Source organism: Pollicipes pollicipes, unplaced genomic scaffold, assembly GCF_011947565.3.
Source record: "Pollicipes pollicipes isolate AB1234 unplaced genomic scaffold, Ppol_2.1 Scaffold_6138;HRSCAF=7277_pilon_pilon_pilon, whole genome shotgun sequence".
Taxonomy (NCBI): domain Eukaryota; kingdom Metazoa; phylum Arthropoda; class Thecostraca; order Pollicipedomorpha; family Pollicipedidae; genus Pollicipes; species Pollicipes pollicipes.
In genome coordinates this window covers 24,038,484-24,066,332 of record NW_023596818.1, presented here as the reverse complement: position 1 = coordinate 24,066,332, position 27,849 = coordinate 24,038,484, and the positions used below count along the sequence as shown (strand labels likewise).

Sequence of the window (27,849 nt, the reverse complement as noted above, 5' to 3'; positions counted from 1 at the left end):
GAGAGGTTGTAAACACCTGGCACTCAGCGGTCTGTCATTCTGAGCCTCGCTGGTGGACAACAGAACGGCGAATCGATAGTGGAACAGAGCGAGTCACGGTCAGTTCGATTCGATGTCGAACCCAGCACCGAGGTGTCAGGGCGGTGTCGAAACGCGCTCGACGCTCGCTTGCTGCGGGACAAAAACAATAACAGCTTCCGCCGCCGCTGGGTCGTCTGCCGTCACGTCGCTAGTTGTGGGGAGACGGCTAAGCGAACGGCGGTCGAGGCAGCCGCGCCCGACCCCCCCCCCCCCCTTCCGACCCGACCCCAGGTCGGCCTGCACAGTCGGCGCCGGCCGCCTCCAGATCGATCCCGGCGGCCGGCGCTCCGGCTTCTCCATTGTGTCGGCCGATCGGCGGCAGTGTTCGGCCCGCCGCGCGGCCGGCCGTTCAGTCAGGGCCAGCGGGCCGGCCGACTTTGATTTAATATTGCCAGACGCAAACAAAGAACTGAACTTGTTTACCCGCATCGGGCCCGCATTTTCAGAAGCATCTCGGTCGTAGACGTCAACGCCCACGGACCCAGAAGCGGCTAGTGCCGGAGTCAGCTCGAATGGAACCGGCCAGCGGACGGCCCCGGTCTGCCGGGCAGTGTCGATCGCGCTGGGGTCGACCCGCGCGTCTGGGACACCGCCAGCCACCAGCCATCACTCACGCAGCGTTTCAATTCGAGCACCAGGGCGGACGGCGCTAATGCCGACGAAAGGTTACGTCCCCAGGCGGACACCGACGGCAACCAGAGCGTGCGCATCCGCGTGGCTCGCAGGACCCGCCGGGATCTGCGTCAAATACCGGCTAATGGAGGAGCCTCCCGATCGAACTCCCTGGCGCCCCACAGCCTAGGTAGACCTAAATGAAGGCCTGCGACTCCCAGCCACCGCTGAACAGAGCTCCACCGCCCACCGAATGTGAGCCGCCGGCACGGGCCGATCGCTGATCAAAGACCCATCACTGACCAGAGGTCAGAACCGCAGATGAAAGGTCAACCGATGGCCGCAGGTCAATACCACCGAACGAAGCTCCCTCGCCGATCAAGAGATCAATCAATGTTTTAAATCTAATCACTGACCAAAGTTTAGCATTCGTGACCAGGGATTAATCGCTGACCAAATGCCAGCCACTGACCAAAACTCAGCACCTCCGGACAACGGTGAGCGTCGTCGACGATAGGTTACCCACTGACCGGCACGGCCGTGACGCCCCCGGTCCGTAGTCGCGCTCTTAGGCCCGGCCCGTTCACTGAGGGCGCGGGGCAGCCGTGTTGCGTGCCCGCCGCCCCGGTTCAAGCGGTGCCGGCGCCCTCCCCCACCTCTCCCTCTCCCTCCGACGCGTGTGGTGTCCGGCACAAATCAGATTTCGCTCAAACACCCACTCAGATGGCCGGCCACATTGGATCAGGCGGTCCAATAATATCGGCCGGGGCGTGGCCCGGCTGCCTGATGTCGGCGGAGCGTGGCAGTGGACCGAAGGGCCATGACAGGCGCAGGGTGCCGACGGACCGACGGCCGCTCGTCGGCGTCGACGGCGAGAACGCAGCATGCCAGCGGCCCCGGCCCGCGCCCCCCCCCCCCCCCCTGCTGTGTTGGGGCCGGACCCTGAAGCGCACCCATCCACACACACACAGAGCGGTTAAACACGTGGTTGCTCGAAGTTGCAAAGTTGCAACTTTGCTTTGTTTGGTTGCTCAAAGTTGCAAAAAAAACGGTTCAGGTGTGGCAGACGGCTGTCGGGCCCGATATATCCCCCTCAGGCCCCAGCGGAAATAAGGCGAGGTTCGCTGGCAACATACCCCCGGTGCGCTCTCGCAAACCCCGAGGCCGTGACGTCAGAGCTTCCGCTCCACGCTCCCACCTGTCCAGTGGCATTTGTTACTGTCCAGCTTAACAAGCGACCACTTCCACCCACACGGAACCACTGGCACGAGTATGCGCAATCAGGGCGAGGAGGTGTCCAGAAATTAGTTCATTATCATTTAACTGCATTCCTACCATGCTTTGCGTGGGTTGCGAATTTACACCGCACGTCAATTTTTATCACTGACTGGTCCGCGCCGCAAAGCATTGGTTCCGCTTACGGAGCTCTTCAAAACGAAAATGACCTCTCAAAGGTGCCGCATTCCGAGCATGTCCCTGTTTTAGGGCGACCTTAGCCCGCAGTTCACCAGCCTCCAGAAAATTATCCTGCCGCACCGGGGAGCGGCAACTCTCAGGGGACCCCAGAATCTCAGGTACTATGAGGCTAGGGGCTGGAAGGGCAATTTCCAAGTACGTATTGTGTATAGCTCATAATGTGCATTTACTAAGCGTTTTCTACTGCACGATTACGTCACCAGGGGTCACAATGGGTCAAATAATTTTTGCTACATTTACATTTCCTGAAGGCCTTTAAGTTGGAGTTCATTTTCAGTCTATTGTCGTTATCTTTGGATGACCGAATGACACTAACCACATTCTAACTTCATTTCGAGAGTCTTAACCTGTGCAGGGTCGCATTCAATGTTTTAGTTTGTATGGTAGCACATCAGCAAAATTTCACATTTCTTATTCTTGGAGAGCTTTTTGTTCAAAATATGTTTACTAACTTACGCCTGAAACTAATCCGAAACAAATACCAACTACTCGAAGTCAAGAGGACGAGGCGATTCCTTTCATCGGCGAGGGACGAGGCGTGTTCTATTAACGAAAACCATGTCAGATTATACTAGGTCACTCTAAAATATTTCATCATCATAACGAGTGGGTTCTGAAAGAACTTGATAGTTGCATACAATAAAATGAAATTTTGCCCAGCAAACCCAGTGACTTTTCTTTGGAATCTGGCCTTACGTCGTACGGTTTCCGAGGTCGGATTAATCAGAATGAAGCAAAACCTTTTTGACAAAAATGAAGGTTTCAAAATAAAAATAAGTCCGTGGAAGTCAGCGACAACCGTATAAGACGTTCAATCGATGTATACGGAACTGACCCGAGGTCGTTGGCCTGATCAGCAATTTTTCACCCTAGCAGAATTTTGGGCACAATTTCACAACTTCATCAGTTTCAATCCAAACAAGCCTCATTTGGTCCATGAACTTCCATAGATATGGACTGGAGTAGACAAAAACTAGCAAACCTATGATCCAAGCCTTAACCCTTGAACAGCCGAAACAACAGAAAAGTAGCATTAGCAAATTGCTTCCCAAAACATCTTTCATAGCGATTCCCAGCCGCTGCATTGGATAATGCAATTTTCCAGTTTTAAAACAGGGCATGCCCGTCACACTCCAGTCACCTAAGATTACCCATCAGTCAACATTTGGTAAAATATGAGAAAATGAGGAACTGACGCACACTGAAATATTTGTCAGTCAATCTCTATAAGCATTCGGTTGCCGTTGTCGAGAACCCGGAGGGGCCCTCAACGCCCCCCCCCCCTTGGTTGAGCGCCGGCTAAGCCCCCTATAACGGAGCAAGCTAACGTGCCCTTCAAAATTCTGAGATGACGTAGGCAGTAAAATGAGTGTACCTCGTGCATTCTCGCTCTAAACCCAATTATCATTCGAAGGTACGCTCCTCCTATTCGTGGTGGGTTGACATCATTCAAAATACAAGACCAGCTCTTTCCGTCTTTCTTTTATCCGTCCAGAATCACGCTCGGTTCCCCCGCAGACATCCTAGCCTAGACCAGCCCAAAACGTCCCCGTCGACGCCCCGCCTCTATGTGCGCCGGAACTCGGCCATTTTCGGCCGGGCCATGTCACGCGGCAACAGCTAATGGCGCACCGTCCGCGCCAAGAGCTGTTTTGACCGCCAATGCGGTCAAATCGGCACACTTTACGGCGCATTACGCGGGTCCGATCAATGGGGAGGGAGGGGGGGGGGGGGGATTGCGGGGTGCCTTTGTTTACGTCGGGCGGTCGAGTGCCTTCCTCGGGTCGGCGATCCCGCGCACTCGGCAAGATTGGTTTTCAGTCGGCGCTGATGAAGACGCCGGGCCAGATCCGGCGCATCTGCCGGCGGCTGACGCCACCCCACCCCGCAAACAGCCCCGCCAGGCCCGCCAGGCCAAGCCGAGCACAGATAATGCAACGTTAAAAATGACCGTCGTCTTGATAAAAACTTCAGTAGCGAAACTGTTTAAAATGTCGCTCGCCAACGTGTTTTTCTTTCTCCGTGGAAAGAAGCCAATCTTCATCCAGTTTTCAAAAACAAAGAGTGAAGCTCGGATCCTGTCAACTGCGGACCAACCAGCTTGCTTCCTTGCGTGTCAAAAAGGTTTGAAATAATTGCCTTTACCTTAACTGAGAATGAGCTGCTCCCGGAAAAAAATAAAGTTGGTGGTGTCTAAATCATAGCACACATATTTAGCTGCTATATGTAACTAATTATCTTCATATAGCCTATGACCAACGCCATAACTCAACCATCGATGACTAAGACATAAATACATGTTTTGATAAGATACGGCAGATGGATGTCTTCCTCCAGTGCAAGGACCACTTTGGCCAATCGAAACTCTTCTTTTTGGGCTAGATTCACATCCTTCTGACAGCAGGCAGTCAAGATTGGCAACAGTTTTAGCACGCCTGGGACGATAAATGTTGCATGCTCACAGTCGTATCTACCCACTATCACGAATCCTGCCTCGACAAATTACCAGCTACAAATACAGGGTTAACATTCTTCCTTTGTTTGACGTAGCAAAACATGACATGTTTCTCACATTGACATTGACAATGATGTCACAATTTGTGATGGACCCTTGGCAGCCGGCGACCCCCTTATACTCGAAAGACTACAACACCTAGACGACTAAAAGACTACAACACTATAGCGCACCATGCACGTGAGAAGACAGTGGAAAACTGTGGCACTGCTGGTTTTGCTGACAATGGCTTCTGCCACCTTGTTTTGCGTGGGTGGGGGGTTTAACAGGCTGGTAAAAACTGTCCCAGCTGGTCCTAATCACAATTTAGATTATATTGCAAGTATAGATGACTATTATTTTTATGATCTGCTTCGTGTAAGTGAGTATTCATTGCATCTTCATATTAATATCTGACGTCTTGGATTTTCTTCATCCAGTTATGTATGCTAAACATACAGCTTATTTTGCTATCCCACTCGCTCCATTGGCTTCAAGCATGTTCCGCAATACTTGGGTTTGAGCAGTTTCTGCCAGTGTTTACTACCCGTAGTTTTAGCCGACCGGTTTTATCCGGCGAAAACCGGCGGGCAGAAACTGTTTCAACCGGCCGCTGCGAACCCTGACATTGGCGACTGACATTCCCATTCCCAGGCTAGCATTTGAGATGCTTCCCGGCGTGTCAAAGCTGTGATACACTGGCGGTGTGTTCGCACCGCAGCGTCCTTGTATCTGTCGTTTGCAGGATTGAGAACTGTAGGGTGCGTGACCTCGAGCAGGGCTGGGCTCCATTTTCTCGTGGTGGGTGGTATGCTGGAGTTCTGGTGTGCTATGACCCTGTTCGAAGGCTGTGTGTCATCGCGTTGCTTACCGGGTGTCTTGTTGCTTTCGCAACTAATGTCGCGTGCGTATTTTATCTGGGCCGTTGGTTGTTGTTGAGAGTGAAGCAGTGTCGGTTCGTGTATGGTTCGTATATGTCTCTGTAACATTATCGTGCTCCATCCTAAATAGTTCCACAGCGTGCGAGAACATGTTTTGTAGAATGCACCGGCGACTTGTATTGACTTGTCGAAATACGTGGAAAGAAATGATCATCGGGTTTTGGGGACGCCAAACTCAAATTGCTAGTGCCATCCCGCCGTAAAACTACAGGTCTTGCTTCAGACCACATATGCACATTTCAAAGGCAATAGTAATATAATTTTGTCCCATGACATTGCGTTGCAATCATGCATGACCTGTGACGCATTAGCCAGTTCCTTTTGACTTGAAGCAGATTTTATAGTACTCAATCATCTTTCACGGTGATTTATCTATTCACTGCTGCATAATGCTGGATAAATAAATTCATCTGCGTGGTAGCGTCCTGCAGCTGGTTAAAGGAGCAATCAAATGTAAGGCAGGCCATGTTCAGCGGACTTAGGATATAAGTTCAGGTGCTGATTGGTGGACCAGTTCAGCTGATACGCCACACATTTTGATCATGCTTTTGTAATAATTTGAGGTTTGTTTTGTATTTATTTAATAGAAAACATGGGATCTGCGTTTTGACGATATGTTGAATACAAAAAATGATATAACAACTTTCTGAATTTCTTTTAGTTTACGCTGGCTTTAACCCGTAACCCATAGAAAAATGGCAGAAAATAGTTTCAGTCGGCAGAATTGCTAAACCTTCTCAAAGCTCACATGTTCGAAATCCGCAATTCAACATTTCGTCTTTTTTGTGTTCGTAGTTCACACAGATAAAGACCGAAAAACACCACATTCTGCGCAGTCCCACTCCATCATCAAGCCAGAATTGCAACGATGTGTGAAACAGAACACCTGAACCAAAACTTCTGCGAGTGCTTAATGAAGACCAACAACTCAACATTTATCTTAGAGACAACGGTTTATATGACTTGAGGCAATTATGAGGCAATTTACTAGACTAGAGGCAACGGTTTATATGCAGCAGATAGCCGACATTTTCCACGCATGCGTTCTCCAAACCGAATAACTCGCTTCACGGCCTCCAGCAGGCGTGGGCAGCTGAGGGTTGGCTTGGTGGCGCCACCGAGCCGGGTGTCCGCCGTCGGCAGGTGACGGCCTGTGAGTGTGAGGCGGAACGGCGGCCAACCTGTGGTTCGCCAAAGCCGGCAGGCCGGAAGAATGGGCGATGGGTCATCGGTTCGCCAGCAGCAATAACCGATTGGTCAGCTGCAGTGGTTGATGGGAGAGGCGCTTACGGTACAAACCGATTGTTCGACTGTCGTCTCTGATGAGGGAAGCGCTTAGCTTTAAGCGTTGCGCTCTCGCGTCAGTCCACCCCTCAAACCACGTCTTACTGCGGCATGCTTATCATCGGAAATAAACGACAGCAACACATTTCCATCGACGTGGCGCCCGACACGCCAATCGGCTAGCCCTTCCCGAATACACCAATCACAACGGGGAAAGACAGTGGCATTTGCAATCACTCACACGTTGGCGAGAGTCCATACCACGAACAAGCCAGCTGACAAAGGCCACTATGGACGTGTCAGGCGAACCCTCCAGGGCAAGGGTAACAAACAAGGTGGTGGAGAGGGCAGCATTTTCCCACATCTGGACTGCTGCACAACGGTGACAGTGCAGCCCCTGTTTCAAAGGGGCACTTCCTAGCGCAGTCCATGCACCGCCCACGGCGTCCACGGATGGCACGCGGCCGTTTTCCGTAAGCGCACATGCTGCCCAACCAGGGAGCCTACCACAACTGCGTGCCAGCTGCAGCGTGTCGGCAGCGGCGTTCCCGACCTGGCCGGGCCGCCCACGCCACAGCCGGGCCGACCGCGCCACGTCCGCAACGCCCGCGCCACGTCTGTACAACGTCCGAGCTGCCCGCGCCACGGCCGGGCCGCCCGCGCCACGTCCGCACCATCCGCGCTATGTCCGCACCACGTCCAAGCCGCCCGCGCCACGGCCGGGCCGCCCGCGCCACGTGCGCACCGTCCGCGCTACGTCCGCACCACGTCCGCACCGCCCGCGCTACGCTCGCTCATCTCGGCACCAGCAGCACGCCCCGCGGGTCGCAGCCCGATTGCCAATTTGGACGGCTCGTCTGGCGTCTGAGGTTTTCGCCAGCTCCCTACGGGCCTGTCTGCCGGACGCCCGGGGCAATCTCAGACAAAAACACTGCGGTACGCCGCCGGTTGCGGCCGACGCGCGGCGATGCGGCCGCCGACGATTTGCTGCTGCGTGGCCCGTCTGCGGCGGTAAGCGCTTATGCGGTCTCTGTGCATACCAATGTCAAGTCTGCTATCGACAGCAAGAAGTCATTGGAAGAGACTTCTACGACGTCGCAAAGGCCGCCATGTTCCAAACCCGGAATCGGCAGCTGTTTTGATCTCTATGGATGGACGACGCATTCGTACCAGTTCCCTGTACTCCTGTTTCCGATATAAATGTTGTATTCTCTGTTGTGTTTCAGGTTAGGTTACCATTCGTAACTCCGTCAGCTACCTATACCTTAAACATTCTGTGTAAGCCGCTGCGTAGTACCAGTCGTTTATTCAGTGGCGGCACGCGAATGGCATCGACTTTCGAACCTGCGTACCACGAGGTGAAAAGATGGACGTCGTGGAGCAGCCGCGCCGCGCCGCGCCACCGCCACGTAGCCAGACGCCGAAGTTGCCCCCTGTGCCTCACGAAAACGCGCCGCGGTAGACTGAGCAGCTGGTGCTCCTCAGGCCGCAGAACACAAGTTTGTGCTCCCAGAAATTGAGAAATGCAGACCAAAGTCGGCAATACAGCAAATGTACGATTTTCGAACAAATGTAAAACCATCCGCAAAAATTAATTGACACTTTTAGCAAGATGGACAAAATGAAACATTCGGTCAAGAGCGGGCTGACGCGAACTTCGGACGTGGCGGTGCTCAAGCTTGGATGCCAAACTTCTAAAGCTAGCGGTTTTGATTTGTGCTTCCAAACTTCATGATATAATGCGTTGCGACCTTCGCGAATGTTCCAAATTCTCACGGACATATAGCGGCTGCTCGCGAGCCGGAATGCTAAACGGAATGCGAGCCGGAATGCTCCACATTTGAAGATATTGAAGCAAGGACAAGCATCATGAAATCAGCTCACGTGTAACTTATAAGTATACTTGGAAAGTTCAAGTGGAATAGGCTGCTCCAGACAACACAATATCCCTGTTCAGTAAAAATGGCCCTCAATACCTCATTGTTTGATTGCGCCATCGTAACTCGCACACTATTGAGAGCCAATCGACGGCCGTTGTATGTGGAAATCGCCTCTACAAACGCCACATATGAACGACTCGACGGTCAAATATTGCTTAGCCTTGCCTGCCACATGGCTACTGGAATGACAGGTTTGAATGACGTTGTTATGACATCTTGGATGGCTGGATGACTTTGAAACAGTCTCCGTAAAAGTCTGCCCATCGTCGCGGGCATGTAGCTTAGAAACTAGAGGGGTGTAGGTCTGAGGAAGGGCAGGGCTGTGAAATGCACCGAATTATCTTCAATACGTCGGTATCAATTCAAAACCCTCATACTAATGTGGAACACTCCCTACTAATGTCAAAAAACATTTGCGAACACTACAATTGTCTAGCAGGCATTCCAATTTGCCTGCACGCCAACATTCCCGTCTACGGGCTGATCTGTAGTGGGCGTGGTTATCCCCCCCCCCCATCCCACCATCTCCGCTTTTGACTCATGTCGTCTAAGTGTGCAGCAACGGACAAAAAATAAAATCAGTGGGTTACATGACATCTAACCTTTCTAGAGATTGTTGGGCGCAGCGAGAGTGAAAAGCAGCATGCAGTTGGAAAGGGTGAACGCAACGCCCACTGAAGTTCTTGGCTCGTCTTGCCCTTGGAAATGTCATTAGCCCATCACAGGATTCAAAACTAGCAAAAGACTGTTGCCGAGCGGTACAGGCTGGCAACAGGCGTGTCCAGGGTCCCTCTATCGACTTGGGTTCACATTTTACTTGAAGCACTTGCCGCAGGGGGGGGGGGGGGGTCTGAGTTGGCGCTCGGTCATTTACGGCGTCTACTTTCATGTACATGTCGTCACGCGATTGCTTAGAGCCTGCCGACGGCGCGGGCGAAATTCCGCGTCAGCTGAAAATTTGTACATTGAGCTGTTAATTGGCACGAAAAAGGTTCCCCGCCTTGCATTCATGTCGCCTTAGCGGCTGATGAATGCCGCCAAAGCGGTATACAGAGCGGCGGCGAATGTGATTAATGGATGTGGTAGGGGGCGCAGGCCACCGGCGTCGCCTGACGGCCTAACGACACAGGCGCGCAGAGCGGCCGTCCCCAGCAGACCGCGGCGAGGCGGGCCCGACGCCCGCCGGCCGAGGACGCCGGCGCGGTACCCACCGAGCTTGTTCTGGATGGCGGCCATGATGTCGTCGGAGCCGCACAGCCAGCAAGGCGTCGTGCCGCACAGCTGCACGTGGTACTTGCCCACCGGGTTCCTGGCGAGCGGGCGGACGGTCAGCGGGCGGCCAGCGGCGGCACGCGACCGGCGCTGTCAGCCCCGGTCTGGCGGCAGACGGTACAGCACGCCGCCGGGCCGCCGCCACCAGCAGGCGAGCGGTGGGCCGCTCCAGCGCATGGGACCACACGGCGCTCAAGGCCTCACTTCAGGATGGGAGGTTCTCGAGCCGCGAAAATCACACGGGATCGCTGAAACGCTGGGCTCGACCCAGCATCAGACAAGCGGCGGCGCCTGACAGGCTTTGCCAAAAACGCGGCCCGGCGCGAGCTACTCAGCAAACTGAACCAACTACACTGGCACATCAACCCCTTACGATCAACAGTTATGGGTCACCAGCGAGAGCGTCCGCCTGGCTCCGACCTGTTGAACATGGTGTAGAAGGTGGCCACCTCGTAGACACGCATGTTGGGCATGTCGAGCATCTTAGCGACGGCGTGCATGGCCGAGATGGGGAGCCAGCCATGCTGCCGCTGCGCCAGGTCCAGCAGCGGGATCACGGCCGCCTTCTGGTGGCCGTCCGGGTAGATGGAGATGATGGCTTCCGCCCGCTGTCGACACGCCACACGCGCGGCAGTGCAGCGGGTCAAACACAGCGCCTCGTGTGACAGCGGGAAACTAGAGCGTTATGCGGTGCTGGAGCGGAGGCTTGACCGCCGCCGGGACGGGAGCGACGAGACGTCACACAGCGGCGGGCCACGGATCTACCAGCCGGCAGGACGGGACGGGACGGGACGGGACGGGACGGGACGGGACGGGACGCGGGACGGGACGGGACGGGACGGGACGGCAGACGCAGGTCGGCAGCCGCCACCTGTCCAGACGGACGCAACAGAAACACGCAGCAGCGGGTTATACATCCGGCCGCCACGCGGACGTGACCACACTGTTCGGCCGCCAGTTCGCCTCATGGTTGTGGGCCATCTAGCAGGCTGTGGCGGCCAAATCAAGCTACTGGGCAGTGACACGTGGTGGATCTTGATGGGACTTCATCTACTGATAAGCACTTTGAGAACAGATAATCATTGGTGCGAGTCCAAGAGCGCCACAGCTATACACCAGTTTGAAATAAAGTTCTTTACAACATACATGGATATGTACGTTGGAGATGTGGGACCACTTCAGATCAAAGAAACACATAGATCTCAACACGGCCCTAGTTAAACCAGGTTCTGCTTCCCTTCTGAACATTCCGAATCTCCGGAACCTGGACCACCCAGGCATATGGAAGACCTGTATTCTGTTAGCATCCATTCTTCCCAAGGTACCGCCTTCCCAACGACCCCACGGTGCCCACCCTTCCTACCAGGGTGAGAGGCAGGCGACGCCATATAGCTTCAGCAGCTGAGTGCGACGTGAAGCCCCAATGACACACAACTTTTGGATCCCAAATACTTCCAGTGGTCCAGAACCATCCTCCTGCACAGAGGCATCCGCGGAGACTGGCCCGGCCACCAGCACCAGGTTATCGGCGGAGACTGGCCCGGCCGCCAGCGCCAGGTCATCCGCGGAGACTGGCCCGGCCACCAGCACCAGGTCATCCGCGGAGACTGGTCCGGCCGCCAGCACCAGGTCATCGGCGGAGACTGGCCCGGCCGCCAGCGCCAGGTCATCCGCGGAGACTGGCCCGGCCACCAGCACCAGGTCATCCGCGGAGACTGGTCCGGCCGCCAGCACCAGGTCATCGGCGGAGACTGGCCCGGCCGCCAGCACCAGGTCATCGGCGGAGACTGGCCCGGCCACCAGCACCAGGTCATCGGCGTAGACTGACCCGACTCAGCAACAGGTCAGTCCTCACCTTCAGGTTATCGGCCGTGAACTCGAACGGCGTGTTCGGGTTGTTGGCGTCTGAGTCCCGGTGGACGAACAACTGGCCACTGGCAGCAGGGGAGGTCTTGTGCAGCTGCCGTACCCCCCTCTGCGCCTGTAGAACAACAACATGGGTCAGGCTGATGCCTCACCTGACTGTCCACTTGTTAATGACTGCTACATGGCAGTAATGCATGTGGTGATATCTGCAATTTTTAGATATAGTGGTACCAAACAGATCTTCACATTTCAACTCAGTGTGAAAAAGCAGGAACCTGGATGGGCTTGTGCGGAGATTAAATCAGCCTGTTATGGTATACAATGAGCACCATCTTCTCAAGCTGTGCTGAGCATCTCCTAAGCAGATGATGATGATGATTTGGGTTTAAGGGTGAGCTGACTGTCCTGGTCATATGGCTCCCATTGGCCAGGCAGGGATTGTTGTACATACCCTGAGCCCCTGCCATCCCAAAGTTGCGCCATTCCAGTTTAGCGGGTTAATTGCTCTCAGCACCAGCGTGGGACAACAAATGGGACTTCAGCCTCAGACACTTGATATGTAGGTGATAATACTCAAGCATTTTAGTTTTTGGGCAGCAGCACACAGCATGATATTATGAAATATAATAAAGTAGTTCAGATTTTCAGCCTGACCCCATATTTGAGGGCTGAATTTTTATTTAATGGCCCTGTGCCAAGATGGATTTTTAGTGATGCAAAGCAGATATCAAACATATCAAAGCCCAGAAACATTACCTCAACCCAGCATGAAAATTAAATCCATTCATTTCAAAACTGATATGATGAACCCAGCACATATGAGCAAAGCTCAGCTCAAATGAAGATATGCTGAACTTTGCATGCATTTTTCAGGTTTTTCAGCACAGGTACCCCTGCATTTTCACATGGAGCTTTGTCTAAAATAACCATTGCAATCTGATACAGTGGCAGAAAGTCAATGGTGATAATGTGCCCAACTCAAGGCTTTCTAATTTCAGTGTAACTGTGCTGGAATCATTGGCACTGCCCCAAATATGTTTAGCACAACACACAATTTATATCTTAAGCTTTCAGCCCTGGGCAAAAAATCCCTCCACTCAGCCTGACCCTTATTTGAAGCAAGTCCTCTGAATCTGGGACATGGATAACCCAATTCAGGCAAGGCCAAATTGTGCTGTAAGCACTGTTCATTAAAGTTAACTTAGCAGCATAATTCCTCAAAACACTGACTCTCAGTACTTAACCTAGTGGCAATTGCAAATCAACCCATGGAATACCAGATTTACAACATGCATGCACTGATGCTGTTGATGGATGCCTGTAATATGACAAGCATACTCAGTGTAGCATGTATTATCTGCAATCTGGCATGAAGCCATGGGTCAGGGTGTACTTTCCTACCTAACGTTAGAAAAATCATTGTACACCATTCGTCGTGTTTAATGCATGACATATCGTAAATAATCTCAAAACAGGTAGAATCATGCTCCTACCTTCGAATTTCAATAACTTCGATGGCGGGCCCCCGAGCGCCGCGCGCACCGCACCGCCTGGACTCCCCAGCGCCGTTTCCGCGTTGCCATTGCGTAAATACAATATTTCTGCGTACCAAGAACTGTACAAAATGTACGGGACCAAAGTAAACCATTCGTCATGTTTAAGGCAGGACAACCATAACCTAACTGCGAACCATAAAAATATTTACTAAACATAAACCATATTTACCATAACCATATTTACCATATAAACCATATTAACTGCAAACCATACTATAAACCATAACTATAACTATAAACTATACAATATAAACCATACTATAACTATACACCATATTTACCGCGAACCATAAAAATGTACTGGGGCAAGGTAGCAAGAATCCGTGAAATTTGATCGGGGGATTGGGTGGGGAATGTAAAGCAAAATGAGAACATGGCAGCTAAATAAAAGCTCACTATATGGCACCTATATATGGCATGGAACATGGATGCCAATGAGATGCTGGGTTGAAGGGGATATAGGGTGGGGAGGTTAGGTTAGGTTAGGTTAGGTTAGGTTAGGTTAGGTTAGGTTAGGTTAGGTTAGGTTAGGTTAGGTTAGGTTAGGTTAGGTTAGGTTAGGTCAGGTCAGGCTGGCTTAGCTTAGCTTAGCTTAGGTTCTGGTCTATTCTCAGTTAGGTTAGGATAGGTTAGGTTAGGTTAGGTTAGGTTAGGTTAGGTTAGGTTAGGTTAGGTTAGGTTAGGTTAGGTTAGGTTAGGTTAGGTTAGGTTAGGTTAGGTTAGGTTAGGTTAGGTTAGGATATGTTCTGGACTATTCTGGCCTGCGTGTTTCATAAATGTACCTAAACTCGATAAGAAACGATTTTGGTTGCTTATTGAAATTCGAGGGTAGGAGCACGATTCTATCTGTTTTGAAATTATTTACGATATGTTCCGCCTTAAACACGACAAATGGTTTACCTTGTTGTAGAGTTCTTGGTAAGCAGAAATATTGTATTTACGCAACGGCAACGCAGAAACGGCGCTGGGGGGGTGCGTGCGGCGCTCGGGAGCTCCCCATCGAAGTTATTGAAATTCGAAGGTAGGAGCATGATTCTACCTGTTCTGAGATGATTTATGATATGTGCCGCCTTGAACACGACGAATGGTGTGCAATGATTTTTCTAACATTAGGTAGGAAAGTACACCAAGCCATGTGATTGAACTTCTTAGACACATATCCTGCCAGCATGGGCCCACCCAACAATTGGGCCTAAGAGATGCTAGGTCCAATCCAGTCTCCAAGCCAGTAGTCAGATCACTAGAACTGCATACATTTTTGGACATCAGTAGCCAGTACACACGACAGCGATGTAAAACGGGAACTTACGTATCCAGCCAAGGCTCTCAGAGCATTTGACATCATTATTGCCTTGGTTCTCTTCACAACCACCCTCGCTCACGATTCTCACAGCCCAATTCAACAATACCTCCTGCCACAACAAAACCAACGCTTTAGTTCAAAGATTGTATGAATTGTATACGATGGCATAGATGGCACAGCTGCATTAGAGTGGACAGGAACTTATGCCTGCGCTAACTTTGTAACTTTTGCTTTGGAAATGTCGACACTACAGCTGATTTTCTCTTCATCAAGAGCAAGGTTATTTACATCTTATTAGTGCGATAGGCAATCTCTAGCAGGTATAATTCTAATTTATGTTCAACCCGTTAATTGTTTTAAATGCCATCAGTACTCTTTTCCGTGCTGAGCTATCAACTACTCTCATTTTTCATAATTGCTGAAGAGGTGTCGACGAATGTTCCATAACTGGCGCTTTAGAGCCGAGGAATAACGAAATTCCGGTGTGGGTAGCAAATCAAGGTGATAGGTACACGAGACAGTCAACAGGATAAGACGCAAGCACGGGGGTTCACAAATGAAATTTATTAAGAATTAGCTGACTATGGTGCTGACTGAAGCTGGTGACATCGGTTAATGAAATGAAAAATTCAAAAGCCATTTTTGGCTTTTGCAGAAGTAGCTGGGATTGAATGATGGCTTGGGATGATGGAATGCACTCAACCATTCGGCTATTTTCATTATTGATGTTCTATGTCTGCCAATGTATGAAATCAGCCCATTAAAATCGAATATTTTCAGTTTGTTGCATTGTGTCTGCACATGGGTGGTCATGGTGTGTTGCTCAGACCAACCCATACTTTCTAGTATGATCCTCAATTTTCCCTCCTACATATCGGTCAAACGTGTCAGTGTTGTATTGTGCTTTTAGTTTCCTTGGATCGGGACCTTGTGCTGACCTGTGTTGGTGTCTTTTGCGATTTCTGAAGCTGTCACTTTCATTGTTCTATGAAGGCAGAAAAGGAGTTCCTGTATCTCATTGCTTTAGTAAAGCCACAATCCATGACAGGTGGCATGCAGATGTGGTATAGTGTTGCCTTAAGTTGGTTTTCATATTACCATGATTGTTCTATGACACCAACCTTTTTCAATCAAAGGTGGCAGATATTTGCAACTACCAAAACAGCAGCCTGCCTTGACCATGCTTGTGAGGGCTGGTGAAATGCAGAATGGGAAGTCAGTCAAATCTGATAAGTTTTGTGTTATGTAGCATGAAGAAAAGCTTTCATTGCAACCCTGCTCATAGCTAGTGCTACCTGCCACCTTGAGGGATGGTGTAACAGGTCAATTCAATAGCTATGAGACCATAACCTGCAGTGGGGTAACCATGTTACTGATGTTCTTGAGGCATATGGTGCCTTGAGGTGATACGTGGATTGTAAACACGGCAGCAGCTCTGTCATTTCTAACTTGGGACAAAGAGTGCTCTGTGGCACCAATTTTCTGTGATTTGTATAAAGCTGCAGTCTGCATTAGTTCATGAACTTAACTGAAGCTCAAGGCATGTTGTTTCTTGAAAGTATTTTTTGTTTAAATTTTCTGGCAGCAGGGAGTTGCCATAACATGATTTTTGTGTGTTTGCCATTAACTATGTCACTGGAGTGTCATGTGTGATAACTGAAGTGACTGCATAGTTTCAGGCCAGGCACAGTAAGACTGTTGGAGCATACATGTGGTCTTGAAAAATGTCATCTATGCAAAGAGCCAAGGTATGTTGCTTGGTGCAAGATGGTTTTTGGTGGGTGATCTGTTCACTGAACCTGAGTTTGATGTAATATGGCATGACAAATCAGTTGATTAGAAACAAGTATGCTAGGCTGCTTTTGGTTCCTAACTTTGTAGGTGTAAGGTGGGTAAGCCCTTTTGATGCCCTCCCCCCAAAAATGTTCATCTTTGCTGTGCTATGTCATGATAGGCTGGATTTGAGACTGCAAACTTTTTTTAACTGATTTGCAAAACCAATGTCAGTGCTAACTTTCAATCATGAATAACTCAAACTGATAAGCATACCTAACTTCACAAGAAAAATTGTAATTATTGTATTGTGATGCCTATGTGACACTCAACATTTTCATTTTGCAGCAATGGGCTACCTTTTCTCGCATCTGGCACATATATGATGCAAAGTGGCAGAACCCTTTTGAATCAGCCAAGCTAATTGCAGCATATTTGAAGGGGCAGCACAAACCAATATATCACCCCTTGAGTAAGTATAACTGCATTGCTTTGCGGAAGGCAAACTAAACGTGCACTGTGCATCTTGTGTTCTGTTTGTATAATGCATTTTTAGCTCAAAGTACAGCCAGTAAAAACATCAGGTTGAATGCCATTTTATTTTCTCTAGACTTCATTGTCTCCCATGTCTTGTGCCCCCTGTGGATTGTCCAAGCAGTTCAGTTTACAGACTATCCATTCAAAATAAAGACATTCACGTGTTTCATCAGGATCTGCTTGTAGCCATAGGTGCAGCAGCCCATCATAAGTGTAGGTCATTCAGAACCTTCATGCACCAATGTTTTCATGCATTATGCACATTTCAACTTGAGGGCACTGCCAAGGCTGGCATCAGCTTGCTGTGGCCAACTAGTGTGAACTGTCCAGAAATGCACTGCACTTTGCTAGGGCTGCTGGTAGTGACCACACTTGGAGTCAGTTGGTGCCAATAACAGCTCTGCCCAGCTGTTCTAGACTTGAAATGGGATCATTATGTTTTGGATTAACTTAGTGCACCTTCCATTACTGCAGTTAGTTTCACTCATTACGCAGTTTTGTGATAGCCACCAAAGGTGACAATCCCTGTAAGCAATGCATGTTTATTGTTCATGGCCAACAGACCTGCCTACCAGGCTCCTCATCCTCATTTGTGCCAGTTTGCTCCGTCGATCAGCTATGTGATGGTTGACTCGCTGCCTTCGCCGAGACATGACGCCATCCGTTCATGACAGGCGACTGCGGCGACCACGTGGTGGTGACAAACTGTCGGGAAATCGCCCTTCCCGGGCCCGAATGGTACCAGCGGGTCTTCTTCCACCACACAGGCTACCCTAAGGGCGGCGCCACCTGGACGCTGGCCTGGGAGCTGCACCGGAAGAACCCGACCATGGTGAGAACTGAGAGCCGCCAGGGCGCCCGGCACGAACGCTCCTAAACGTTTCAGGTCGCTACCTTGCAGGTGCGCATGGCACAAGACTATTACGCATCGATGCCTTCTCAATTTTCCCGCCACCACGATTCATGATTGCGGTGCGATCCCTCCCCCCCCCCCCCCCCCGCCCCCGGCATCCCGGCTCATCGTAAGGGCTGACACATCCCGTTTTTAGATGCGTCGCTTGTTCGCCATATCGATCGCTGTGTTGTGTCATTCACGTTTTGAATGTTGTGCCGTCTTATCAAGGTTGCGTTAGTGTCACCATACGCCAGTTGCATGTGTTTTAGCAGAACTACCCGTTTGCCATAAAAGTCACGTCCTGCCTTGCCGCTGCGTAAGACGTTCAAACAATGGTACGCGCTGTACACCGTCCTTACGCAGCGTGTCTGCAAGTCCCCCCATTAAAATACTGCACATGTGTGGGACCGGCGGTGCCCCTGACCTTGCTCACTGCTGTACCTGTGCGCGCTTGTGCGGCCAGATTATGCAGCGGGCGGTGCACCGGGCGGTGGGCGGCACGCTGCTGCGCAAGCCCCTGATGGCGCGCCTCCACCTCGTGGCCGACGCCGAGGTGCCCGCCGAGCTGCTGCGTCACGTGACCAGCCAGATGACGCAGCTGCGGCCGCAGCCGCGCCGGCTCGACTCCTACACCGAACAGGAGGTGCGCGACTTCCCCAAGGTGTTCGATTATCCGGCTGATTATGTGGTGAGATAGGTCACTGAGTGGAGCGGGCGAGCGCTGACTGGGACTGCGGGGCGGTCGGTCGAGCTGGTCGCTGGCTGGTGGGGCGGGAGCGAGCGCGTACTGTCGTGTGCGTGCAGTGGTGAGAGCGTGTTGTGACTCATTGGGAATACAAGTGGAGATTGATACGCCTGGAGAATGTAGTGTTCTGTCGGTGAGCGTCCGTACTTTGTGGATAGTTAGGGACAGCAGTCCCGACTCCTGGTGAGGTCAGAGGTCAGAGCCTGGTGTGTAGTGCTGGCGTCGTGCCAGCTCGAGTCAGACGCCGCGGATGCGTCAGACGCACGACACGCGGGTCGGAATTTCAACTGAGGCCCTCGTATTCTCCCCATAGTGAGGAAATTATTCAACACGATGCACGTGCCGGGACCTTTGAATGTGCGTGTAGGATTCCGCGGCGCGGCCTTCATGCGCTACGGCAAACTGGTTTGTTCGCTTGCCCTCCGCTCCGCGCAGTCTGGGAGTCCTATCCACGGTTAACGAGACCTTTGCCAGTAGAGATAGAATCCGTTCCTGTCGATGTCTTTGTGGTTTAACCCCGTGGTTAACCTACCAAAGTTACTGGACTCATCGATGAGTCGGCTCAAAGGAGGTGTCAGGCTGGACTGTATCATTGTTACTTAATGTTGATGCGCGTGCAGTAAATGCAAAAAAAGGCCTTGTCCCTGGGTCGGGGCCAACTGCAACTTGGCTTGCGCTGCCCAGTCAGAGTCGATATTAACTCAGTTGGCTCCGAGTCGAAGCGGAAATGGATTCCATCGGCACGATTATCCCCACTGCAAATGGGGGCAAATGGCTCAGCCTGTCTGATCCGGCGCCAACGCTGTCTTCTTACCGCGATCGCAGCATTTATTCACGCGCCACCGCGAGAGTGCTTTTATTACGAAGCGCCTGCATTAAGCTGCGTCAGTTAACGCAACTGCCCCGGCAGGGGATTCGATTACAAATATTGGGCGACAAAGTATGCCCATCAACACAGCGCGGACGGATGAGATTCGGTACCAAGTATAGGGCGACAAGGCATCAACACCAGTCAAAAATGCGTGGACGGACGAGATTCGATACCTAAATACAACCCGACAAAGTGCGGATTCGAGACAACACGAAGTGGACGGACGAGATTCGGTCTCTAAATACAACCCGACAAAGTGGGTATTCGAGACAGCACGGTGCGTATGGACGATCCCTAACTACAACCCGACAAAGTGCGGATTCGAGATAACACAGTGTGGACCGACGAGTTTCGACCGCACACACTGGGCGACGGCGCGGCAACGCGTGTCACAACACGGCACACGCTGCGGCATCCTTCAACAGGCGTGAGCACGTGCCAGCAAAAAACGGTAGCAGTGTGAAGTGCAAAAGCAGAGGTAAATGGAGGAACACAGGTTCAGATACTTAACGTGACAAAAGGGAGTCCAGTGCCCGAGGAACGGGATGCTGGCTGTGCCCTTCTGCTTGGATCCATCCGCATTTAATGACGTGGAGTTTACATTTAGCTCCACCACATCTTACCCAGCGTCGGCAAGAAAAAAAGGTAGCGGCAGGCGGCCGCGCAATACGACGCGCCAGCATGGCGTTCCCCTTCGCCACTGTGCTGACTCCGTCCGCGGGCCACCGGATGGAAGTCGCATAAAAACCACAAGCAGGCCCTCTTGGACGCGACGTCCACCCGGCCGCGTTGCGTTGGCCCGCCTTTGCCAGGGGTAAACAGAGATAGGAGACCCGAGGGCCTGGCTGGCGGACAATTTAGTAGCCCGTAATCCTCACGGGGCCTTGAAATAGCATCAAGGACGGGAAGCCAAACGTGCGGCGAATGCCTTATACGAGGCTTCTACAGAGAACGTCTCATTTAAGTACATGGAACAATGAACAGGCATCTATATGCGGTCTCACGACTAAAACAGGACCTAAAGCTACCGCACAGCTGCATTAACTGTAACTGGATGCATTTTGGCATAGTTTCGATAAATGAATGTCTTTAACACAATGAGAACGTACAGATGCAGGATGGACACAGCTATACAGCTGACGAGCGTGCCAAGCAGACGATCGCAGAATAACATGGCGAACAGCGGAATGAAAGATGCTACTTTGGTGTCGTCGACAGACTGAGCCTCACTTCACATGGAAGACTGGACACTGAAACGCGCTGAGATTCTGTCGCGTAGCCGCGGACGCACTGCACAAAGGCGCTGCCAATGCTGGCCCAGCGCGGGGCTACGCCAGCGCCACACACGGCCGCTGAGCCGATACGCTATCCTCGGAGCGGGCCGAAACGCAACGGAACGGACCGATACGATACATGAAAACACGAAGTGCGTCACAGCTACTGGAGTGGAATGCGTTAATTGACGCAAGTGAGCGTCATCTGGCCAGTACTGACCAAGAGCGTACATGTGATACAAGGCAGCACCTGAAGGATTAGGGAGGGGGGAGGGGGTACACTTGAAACGTGGGCGCGATACGTGCGCCTCGTAAAACGGGCAATACTGCCCACAGGGTGTAACAAATCGAAGCATCCAAAAGAATAAAAGCACCAGATTACCATACAACCATCATGCCAGGTTACCAAGATTGCCAGCCGTCGACTGCTCGCCCGCTCCAGTCCACACCCCGCAGCGTGACGGGTCCGGTCCAGCCCGGGGACCACCTGGGGCCCGCGCCGCTCCGGTACACTGGCGCCCCTGGCGGCCGGCGACCGAACGAGGCCGCAGACGAGCGCGGCCTGCCGGTGACCCTAGCGAGCCCCGAGCGCGCCCTGCTGGGGGCCCTAGCGGGGGCCGAGCCAGAGCGCAACAGCGGCGCCCATCGCCAGCAGCGCCGCGGAGGCAGACGCCAGGCCCGAGGACGAGTAGAAGGGACAGTAGGGGCACTGGTAAGAGCCGCACACCTCGCAGATGTTGAGCACGTGCAGGACGGTGGAGTTCACCATCTGCATCTCGAACAGCTCTGAAAGAGTGAACCGGCGGTGTCAGCGCGTACATGCAGATCACAGTTGTTCGACCTAGTTTTTCACTCGCTTTGCAATTGAACAGAATGCGACAGCTTCAACACGCACTTCGCACGACAAAAACTCGAAAATACCCTCTTTTCATCCCTCAAAATTGGATCAGGCACGAGATTAAACCACGACGCTTTTATAAGCTTTGTCCAGCTCTTCGATGTGTGCAACAATCGGAACTGAACGCGACCGCAACCGCCTTTGGTAGACTCCAGACCTAGCATCGTGGGACATTTTTGTACGAAAAATGACACCAGTCAATATCACAGTCACTTAACCACGCCGAACAATGGTGTTCGCCGTTCATTTTGAAGGTGAGCCGAAATACCGCTATCGGCGGCTCATCGAATGCCGCGTCTCCAGACGGTTCCAACCCCGCGCACAGATGACGTAGTCGCGCGACAAAGCCTCGCGCATTCTCTTGCTCCAGACCTGCGCAGTCGCCGACTCCCTCGCAGCAAAGCCGGCAATCCAACCCCAGCGCAACCGGGTCCGCCGCGTGGTCGGCGCGGCCTGACGCCCCGCCCCCTCCCCCGCACTCACCCGGCTGGAACTGCTCGTACAGCAGGGCGCGCCGGTACTTGGTCATGTTGGCCACCGGGAACCAGCGGCGGATCGTGTAGTTGAAGCACAGCGTCTCGTTGCCCGGAATCTGAGGCGAGGCGCAACACGGAGCCGCGTCAGTGGCAATAGTCGCAAACGGCCACATGACATGGGCCGTATTTTCAGAGACTGGGAAACGGACAGCCCCTGAGAACCACATATTGATATGTGAAAAAGAAAAAAGAAACTATCAAACCCAGTTTACGGGGGGTCTAGTTTAATCATCAGATATGACGGCTACGGCACGCCGTGGACTCCAACACATAACGAGAAGCGACCAAGCAGGAACATCCTTCGACACTAGAGACCGTTCCCGCGCCGCCACTGCGGCGTCGGGGCGACTTCGCGCCGAGGTCAGCACCGCACACACTAGGGAGAAAATGCGCTACAGCGCGACTACCGCGAACACCTGCGACGGATGAGCGCAAAAACAACACAACATCCCAATACGTGGAAAGTGCGAGAAGTACCGCTAAAAAAAGAGTGTAGGAAGTGTCACTGAGCCATGCGTCACATGATCCAGCGGCCGGCAACCATAGCAGCAGGAAAAGAGCGCCCGTCGCATCCCGTATGACCGCGGCGACCTGACGCCCAACACCCGACGGCCGGAGCACCGCTGGCCATCACTCACGTAGTCGAAGAACCACGTGGTGGCGCGCTCGTGGCCGTAGGCGTGGCCGCCGATGACGTCACGCAGCTGGGGGGCGCGACCGGCGCGCGCCGCGTGCACCACGGCGTCGCCCTCCGGCTGGTACAACACGTAGCCAGTGGGGTTCTCAATCTCGAGCACGGCCGAGCCGCTCTGGGGAGCCTCGTCCAGGAACAGCCACCTGCCGACGGGAGACGGAGGGGGGGGGGGGGGCGGGGGGGGGGGGAGGACGAGTTCAGAGGACGTGCGGCACTCGTGGTGCTGGAGAAAAGCTAACTGATGGGTGGGATGGCAATCAACGTACAGCGAATTTGTGGCAAAGATGAGAGAGGCGTTCTAGCGCAACACTTCATGCCTCCACTGCAAAACCTTCAACCTCCACCGCAAACACCTTCACACCTCCCCTGCAAACACCTTCACACCTCCACCGCAAACACCTTCATATCTCCATCGCAAACACCTTCACACCTCCACCGCAGATACCTTCACACCTCCACCTCCACCGCGGGACAGGCTACATTAAACGGCAGCGGTCATCTCCGGTCGGTACCCTCGATCAGTCACCTCCGGGCGGTACCCTCGATGGGCCCCTTCCGGTCGGTATCAACCTCCGCACACGCGCGACTCCAGCGCCCCAGCGCCGGCACATCCGAGCCCAGCCTGCAGCCGCTCACTTGGCGCAGACGTCGACGATGCCGATGGACTTGTTGCGGAAGCGCTGGAAGTCCTCACGCACGCTGAGCTCGAACGACTTGGCCGGCGGCCGCTTGATGCCGTTCTGCGTGTCGACGCCGTAGTTGACGTCCAGCTGGACGACCGCTTGACCGGCGCCGTTGCCGATCACGTTCAGATGGCCCCAGACGTTCTCAAACTGCCGGCCACGCGACGCGTGACGGGAAGCATGGGAAGGCCCGCGCACCGTCAGGCGACAGCTCGGTCAAGGAACGCATAGTGCGCATGCTGTATACCTGGGGAATACTGAAGTCATACTTTGCGTGCGTGGGTGGGCATACCAGCTACGTGAGTGAATTTTGCAATGAAGGAAGCGATGCCTTTAGGTTGTAGTATGCCACTTAAGGCTTGCTGCTGACGATTACCTGGGGCTTTAAATTTAATCAAGCATTGACAATCCTACCTGCCCAAGTTAACGACCTTCGTTCATATGTACTTGGGCCGATTCTACCAAGACGCAAGCAGTGCCGGCGTCGCCTCAACCCCCATCGCCAGCTCCCGACAACTCTGCAGCGCCCCGTCCCGGACAGGCAGCGCTCACGAGCGCCACCCCTCCCCCTCCTCCCGAGCCCGGCGGGGAGCGACGCTCACTCACCGGCAGGATGCGCGTGCGCGCGAGCGTGGCGTTGTTGATGCCGATGGTGGAGTCGAGCTCGGAAGCGGTGGCCTCGATGCTGACCCGCATGTCGGTGATGTCCCGCAGACGGGCCCGGTACGAGTACTCCACCAGCGCGCGCAGCGCCACCAGCGTGTCCTGGCCGAAACACGCCGTGTGTGTGTGTAACGTCACATAGGCGCGTGGGGTGACGTCATACGGCCGGGAGCGGCGTTCCGCGGAGAGTGAGAGGCGTGAGACGATAGGTTGACGCCAATGGCAAAACGACACGGCACTGGCGCCACACCGGCGCCGGATGACGTCACTTGACCATGTGAGCGGGTCGTAATACCAGAGATGACACCACAGCCAGTAGCAGTCAGCAGCTCCATCGCATGATCTGTCTCTGCGGTAGCCAGTGAACGACAACATTCCAGTGGGCTTACTTGACAACAGTTCGAACATCACAGAACCGACGGACATGCCAGTCCCTCTCACATGGGTCAGCTCGTAACGATGTCACCTATACAACCCCACAAACAACGCTATCACCACCCCCATTCATCGTAAGGTGGAGGTGGGCCGGGCAGGTCAGATGTCTGGGTGCGGGGTCAAAGGCAGCGGACTGGTGCCGACGAGTTGGGTGTAGAGGCCACAGGAGAGCCAGCACTCTGGTAGCAAGAATTTTCATTTACATCCTGGACACCCTAATGAATGAATTTTGCGACGCTGCTTCGACCATTACGTCCATTTCGCGCCCATTCCTACGCATGAGGCCCTCACTCTTGGAGGTATCCATCAGAAGTCGGCAGCGTCAGCAGCATTAGCTGCAGCTGCCATGCGTCGGTGAATCCACCAGCCGTAGGCTCACCGTGGTGGTGATGAAACCGCCGTCGTGAAGCCGCATGGTGTTGAGCCACAGCACCATCTTCTCCTGGTCGATGTTGATGCCGTCGCGGATCAGGTAGACCAGCAGCGCGTACGCCGTCGTCTCCACCGCCCGGGTGTCGTACAGCTGGGGGGCAGGGCTCACGTGAGGCCAGGTCAGGTCAGGTCTGGGCCGGCCGCGCGCTGGGCAGCTGAGGCGGAGCACGCTCCCCGGCCGGAGCTGGGGGCCTGCCATGACCGCCGGGGCTCTGGGTCAGGTACACGTGACGTGGGCCGGGATCAGCGGCGGGCCGCGCCGTCTCGCCGCACCCCAGGGCGCTGTGTCGGCCGGCACGGCGCGTCCGTGTGGCGACCGAGCGCGAGCGGCTCCGGCCGCACGCGACCCGCTTCCCCTCCCGGCGTTCTCACACACGCACACTTCGGCGATTCCCTCCAGTAAAGGCTGGGCCCACCCTGAGCGGACCACGAGCCCGCGGCGGCGCCGAGCGGCGGCACGGCGGCCAGGCCGACCCACCTGCTCCAGCTTGGGCTGCAGCAGGTTGCGCTGGCTGTTCTCGTTGGTCAGCCGGTTGGTCTCGATCGGAGCCGGTGACCAGTAGATCATGCCATCTGCCGCGATGGCCACGGTCAGCGGTGAGCGACGCGCCCAGCGGCACAGGCCGCACAGAGCGCGCGAAACCCATTTGGGAACCAACCGTTGATCAATGACGTTTCCAGATACACGCGTCCAGCAACATCGGCGCTGCGAAAATCAATGGTGCCAGTGTGGTTTAATTCATGGCGCAAATGCCAGCTGGGAGAAGTCCACAATGCTGTAGCATCACGAACGATGTTGGCAATCTAAACGGTGAAAAGCGGTAAAAATGGCAAAGTAAGCAATCCAGCGGTCATCCTTTTGCTGAACGCCGGCCACGGAAGGGACATTGTATCACACACCCGAGCTACACGCTCACTAACAAACCCAGATAGTAGAGACTGCCGTAACGAGACGTACCGACTTTCCGTTTCATGCGATCCAACAGGTTGTAGGCCTACATCCCGCTCGCCGCTGTTGGCCAGGCTGAGGGCGTACGCCACGACGGCCACCTCGTAGGGCCGCGACAGGGAGGGCAGCTGCTGCTCCAGATACCTGTCGCCGCCGGACGAGACCGTCACAACAGGGTAGGGAAGCTCATCACGGGCATGGTGGCGCGCCATCACAGACGGGTGTTCTCAGATGATACCAGACCGTCACACGGTACCAGATCATCACATGATACCAGATCATCACATGACACCAGACCATCACATGATACCCGATGATCACATGATACCACATTATCACATGATATCAGAGTATCACACGATATCAGATTATCGCATGATATCAAATCACCACATGATACCGGACGATGAAATGACACAACGGATCACTACGGGGGCACACAGCCGTCCACTTCACGGTATGTGCAACTGGGAACAGGACCTGGCGCTGTCGCCATTGCGGTCCTACGGCACCGACTCCGCTGCTGAGTGTATTTCATGACATTGGCTGCCTCTCCGCTGGCAGGAAGGGCCAGCGTCGCAGGGAATTCAGCCCGCGGCAAGGTTTCACATACGGATGCAGGTGTCTGGCACATCACAGCATGGCACGCGATCACTCGCAAATGGAATGCATCGTGCAAATCCTCAATCCCAGCCCGCGTCGCCACTGGACGGCACAGAAACAAGACTGAAAACCCAGCTCACTGCTGCCACGAAGCATGACACGACACCACAAATATCAATTACATAGGTGCGTGTACATGTACATGCTTACATGCGATAAATCGAAGGCCACGACGCACACTTGGCTAATGACACGTGCGTCAATGCAAGTAAAGCAACACACGCCTGCAGCTCCACTGTATTCAACACAACCTGTTCGGGATTCCCAACAAACTTTCCTCTGTAGCACACAGCGTCCGCGCCATCCCCGCGCCGCCGGCGGCCACGCCGCGACGGAGACTCGCCTGATGGCGCCGATCTTGGCGTCGTTGGCGCGCGCGCGCAGGTCGCCCTGTAGCGCGTCGATGGTGGCCGAGAGCGTGATGAGCGCCTGCGCCGTCAGCGAGATGTTGCGCAGCGGCACCGGGTCAGCCAGCCGGGACGACTGCGGCGGACACGGCCCGGGACGGTGACACGAGGGCGGAGGTGGTGACGTCAGAGGCGGAGATTGCACGGCCGGCAGCGGCGGACACGACCCGTGACGGTGACACGAGGGCGGAGGTGGTGACGCCAGAGGCGGAGATAACACGGACGGCCGCGGTGACGCATCTAGCCACACAGAGACGACGTGACGCCGAAGCCCGTCGCGGAGTGGCTGACACCCAGACGCAGTCGCGCCCACCCAACCCACCCACGGGGTGCCTTGTTCCCAGCATATACACTTCAAACACGACCGAACGACAGTCCTGGCCTCTACCCTCAAGTCGTCGTCTATGAGTCGACAAACCTTGGGGTTCATCTTGGGGTCGAGAGGGATGCTGTAGTTGCTCGTCTCATGGAAGGCACCGGTCCGCACGTCCTGGTGCTGGACCAGCCAGCCCATCGCCTTGGAGATGATTTCCGGCTCAATGTACAGGAAGTTCTCCCAGTCCTGGAAC

The 27,849-nt window shown here is 53.7% G+C and overlaps 3 protein-coding genes and 1 pseudogene across 8 annotated transcripts in view; 1 reads left to right on the top strand and 3 right to left on the bottom strand.

The window, feature by feature from the left end:
- Window positions 1-15,016, bottom strand: part of ND-24 (NADH dehydrogenase ubiquinone) — a 91,236-nt gene extending 76,220 nt beyond the window's left edge. Inside the window, exons 1-4 of the mRNA XM_037229915.1 lie at window positions 14,832-15,016; window positions 11,956-12,081; window positions 10,521-10,708; window positions 10,040-10,137 (exon numbers count right to left, since the gene is read on the bottom strand). Of these exons, the coding sequence (XP_037085810.1) occupies window positions 10,040-10,137; window positions 10,521-10,708; window positions 11,956-12,081; window positions 14,832-14,867 (448 nt within the window). The 5' untranslated portion in view covers window positions 14,868-15,016. The remainder of the gene's footprint in view (window positions 1-10,039; window positions 10,138-10,520; window positions 10,709-11,955; window positions 12,082-14,831) is intronic.
- A 290-nt stretch (window positions 15,017-15,306) lies between these two features.
- On the top strand, window positions 15,307-18,900 carry LOC119105953 (39S ribosomal protein L13, mitochondrial). 6 transcript variants are annotated; one of them, XM_037229533.1, is made up of 5 exons: window positions 15,307-15,326; window positions 16,499-16,573; window positions 16,947-17,070; window positions 17,810-17,967; window positions 18,494-18,900. In XM_037229533.1, exons 2-5 carry the CDS (start codon window positions 16,550-16,552, stop codon window positions 18,725-18,727), a joined length of 540 nt encoding a protein of 179 aa, XP_037085428.1. In that variant the 5' UTR covers window positions 15,307-15,326; window positions 16,499-16,549; the 3' UTR covers window positions 18,728-18,900. The 6 variants fall into 6 exon arrangements, with proteins under 6 accessions (XP_037085428.1, XP_037085426.1, XP_037085430.1 ...); XM_037229531.1 differs by having other exon boundaries at window positions 15,310-15,365; XM_037229535.1 differs by having other exon boundaries at window positions 15,312-15,333.
- Window positions 18,901-19,615: 715 nt separating this feature from the next.
- LOC119106482 (CD109 antigen) lies at window positions 19,616-26,250 on the bottom strand. Its single transcript, XM_037230136.1, has 8 exons — window positions 26,220-26,250; window positions 25,740-25,834; window positions 25,209-25,352; window positions 24,338-24,496; window positions 23,685-23,881; window positions 22,993-23,191; window positions 22,302-22,410; window positions 19,616-21,706 (listed from the first exon to the last, which is right to left on the bottom strand). Exons 1-8 carry the CDS (start codon window positions 26,233-26,235, stop codon window positions 21,528-21,530), a joined length of 1,098 nt encoding a protein of 365 aa, XP_037086031.1. The 5' UTR covers window positions 26,236-26,250; the 3' UTR covers window positions 19,616-21,527.
- A 643-nt stretch (window positions 26,251-26,893) lies between these two features.
- Window positions 26,894-27,849, bottom strand: part of LOC119105491 (NADH dehydrogenase [ubiquinone] flavoprotein 2, mitochondrial-like) — an 8,023-nt pseudogene continuing 7,067 nt past the window's right edge.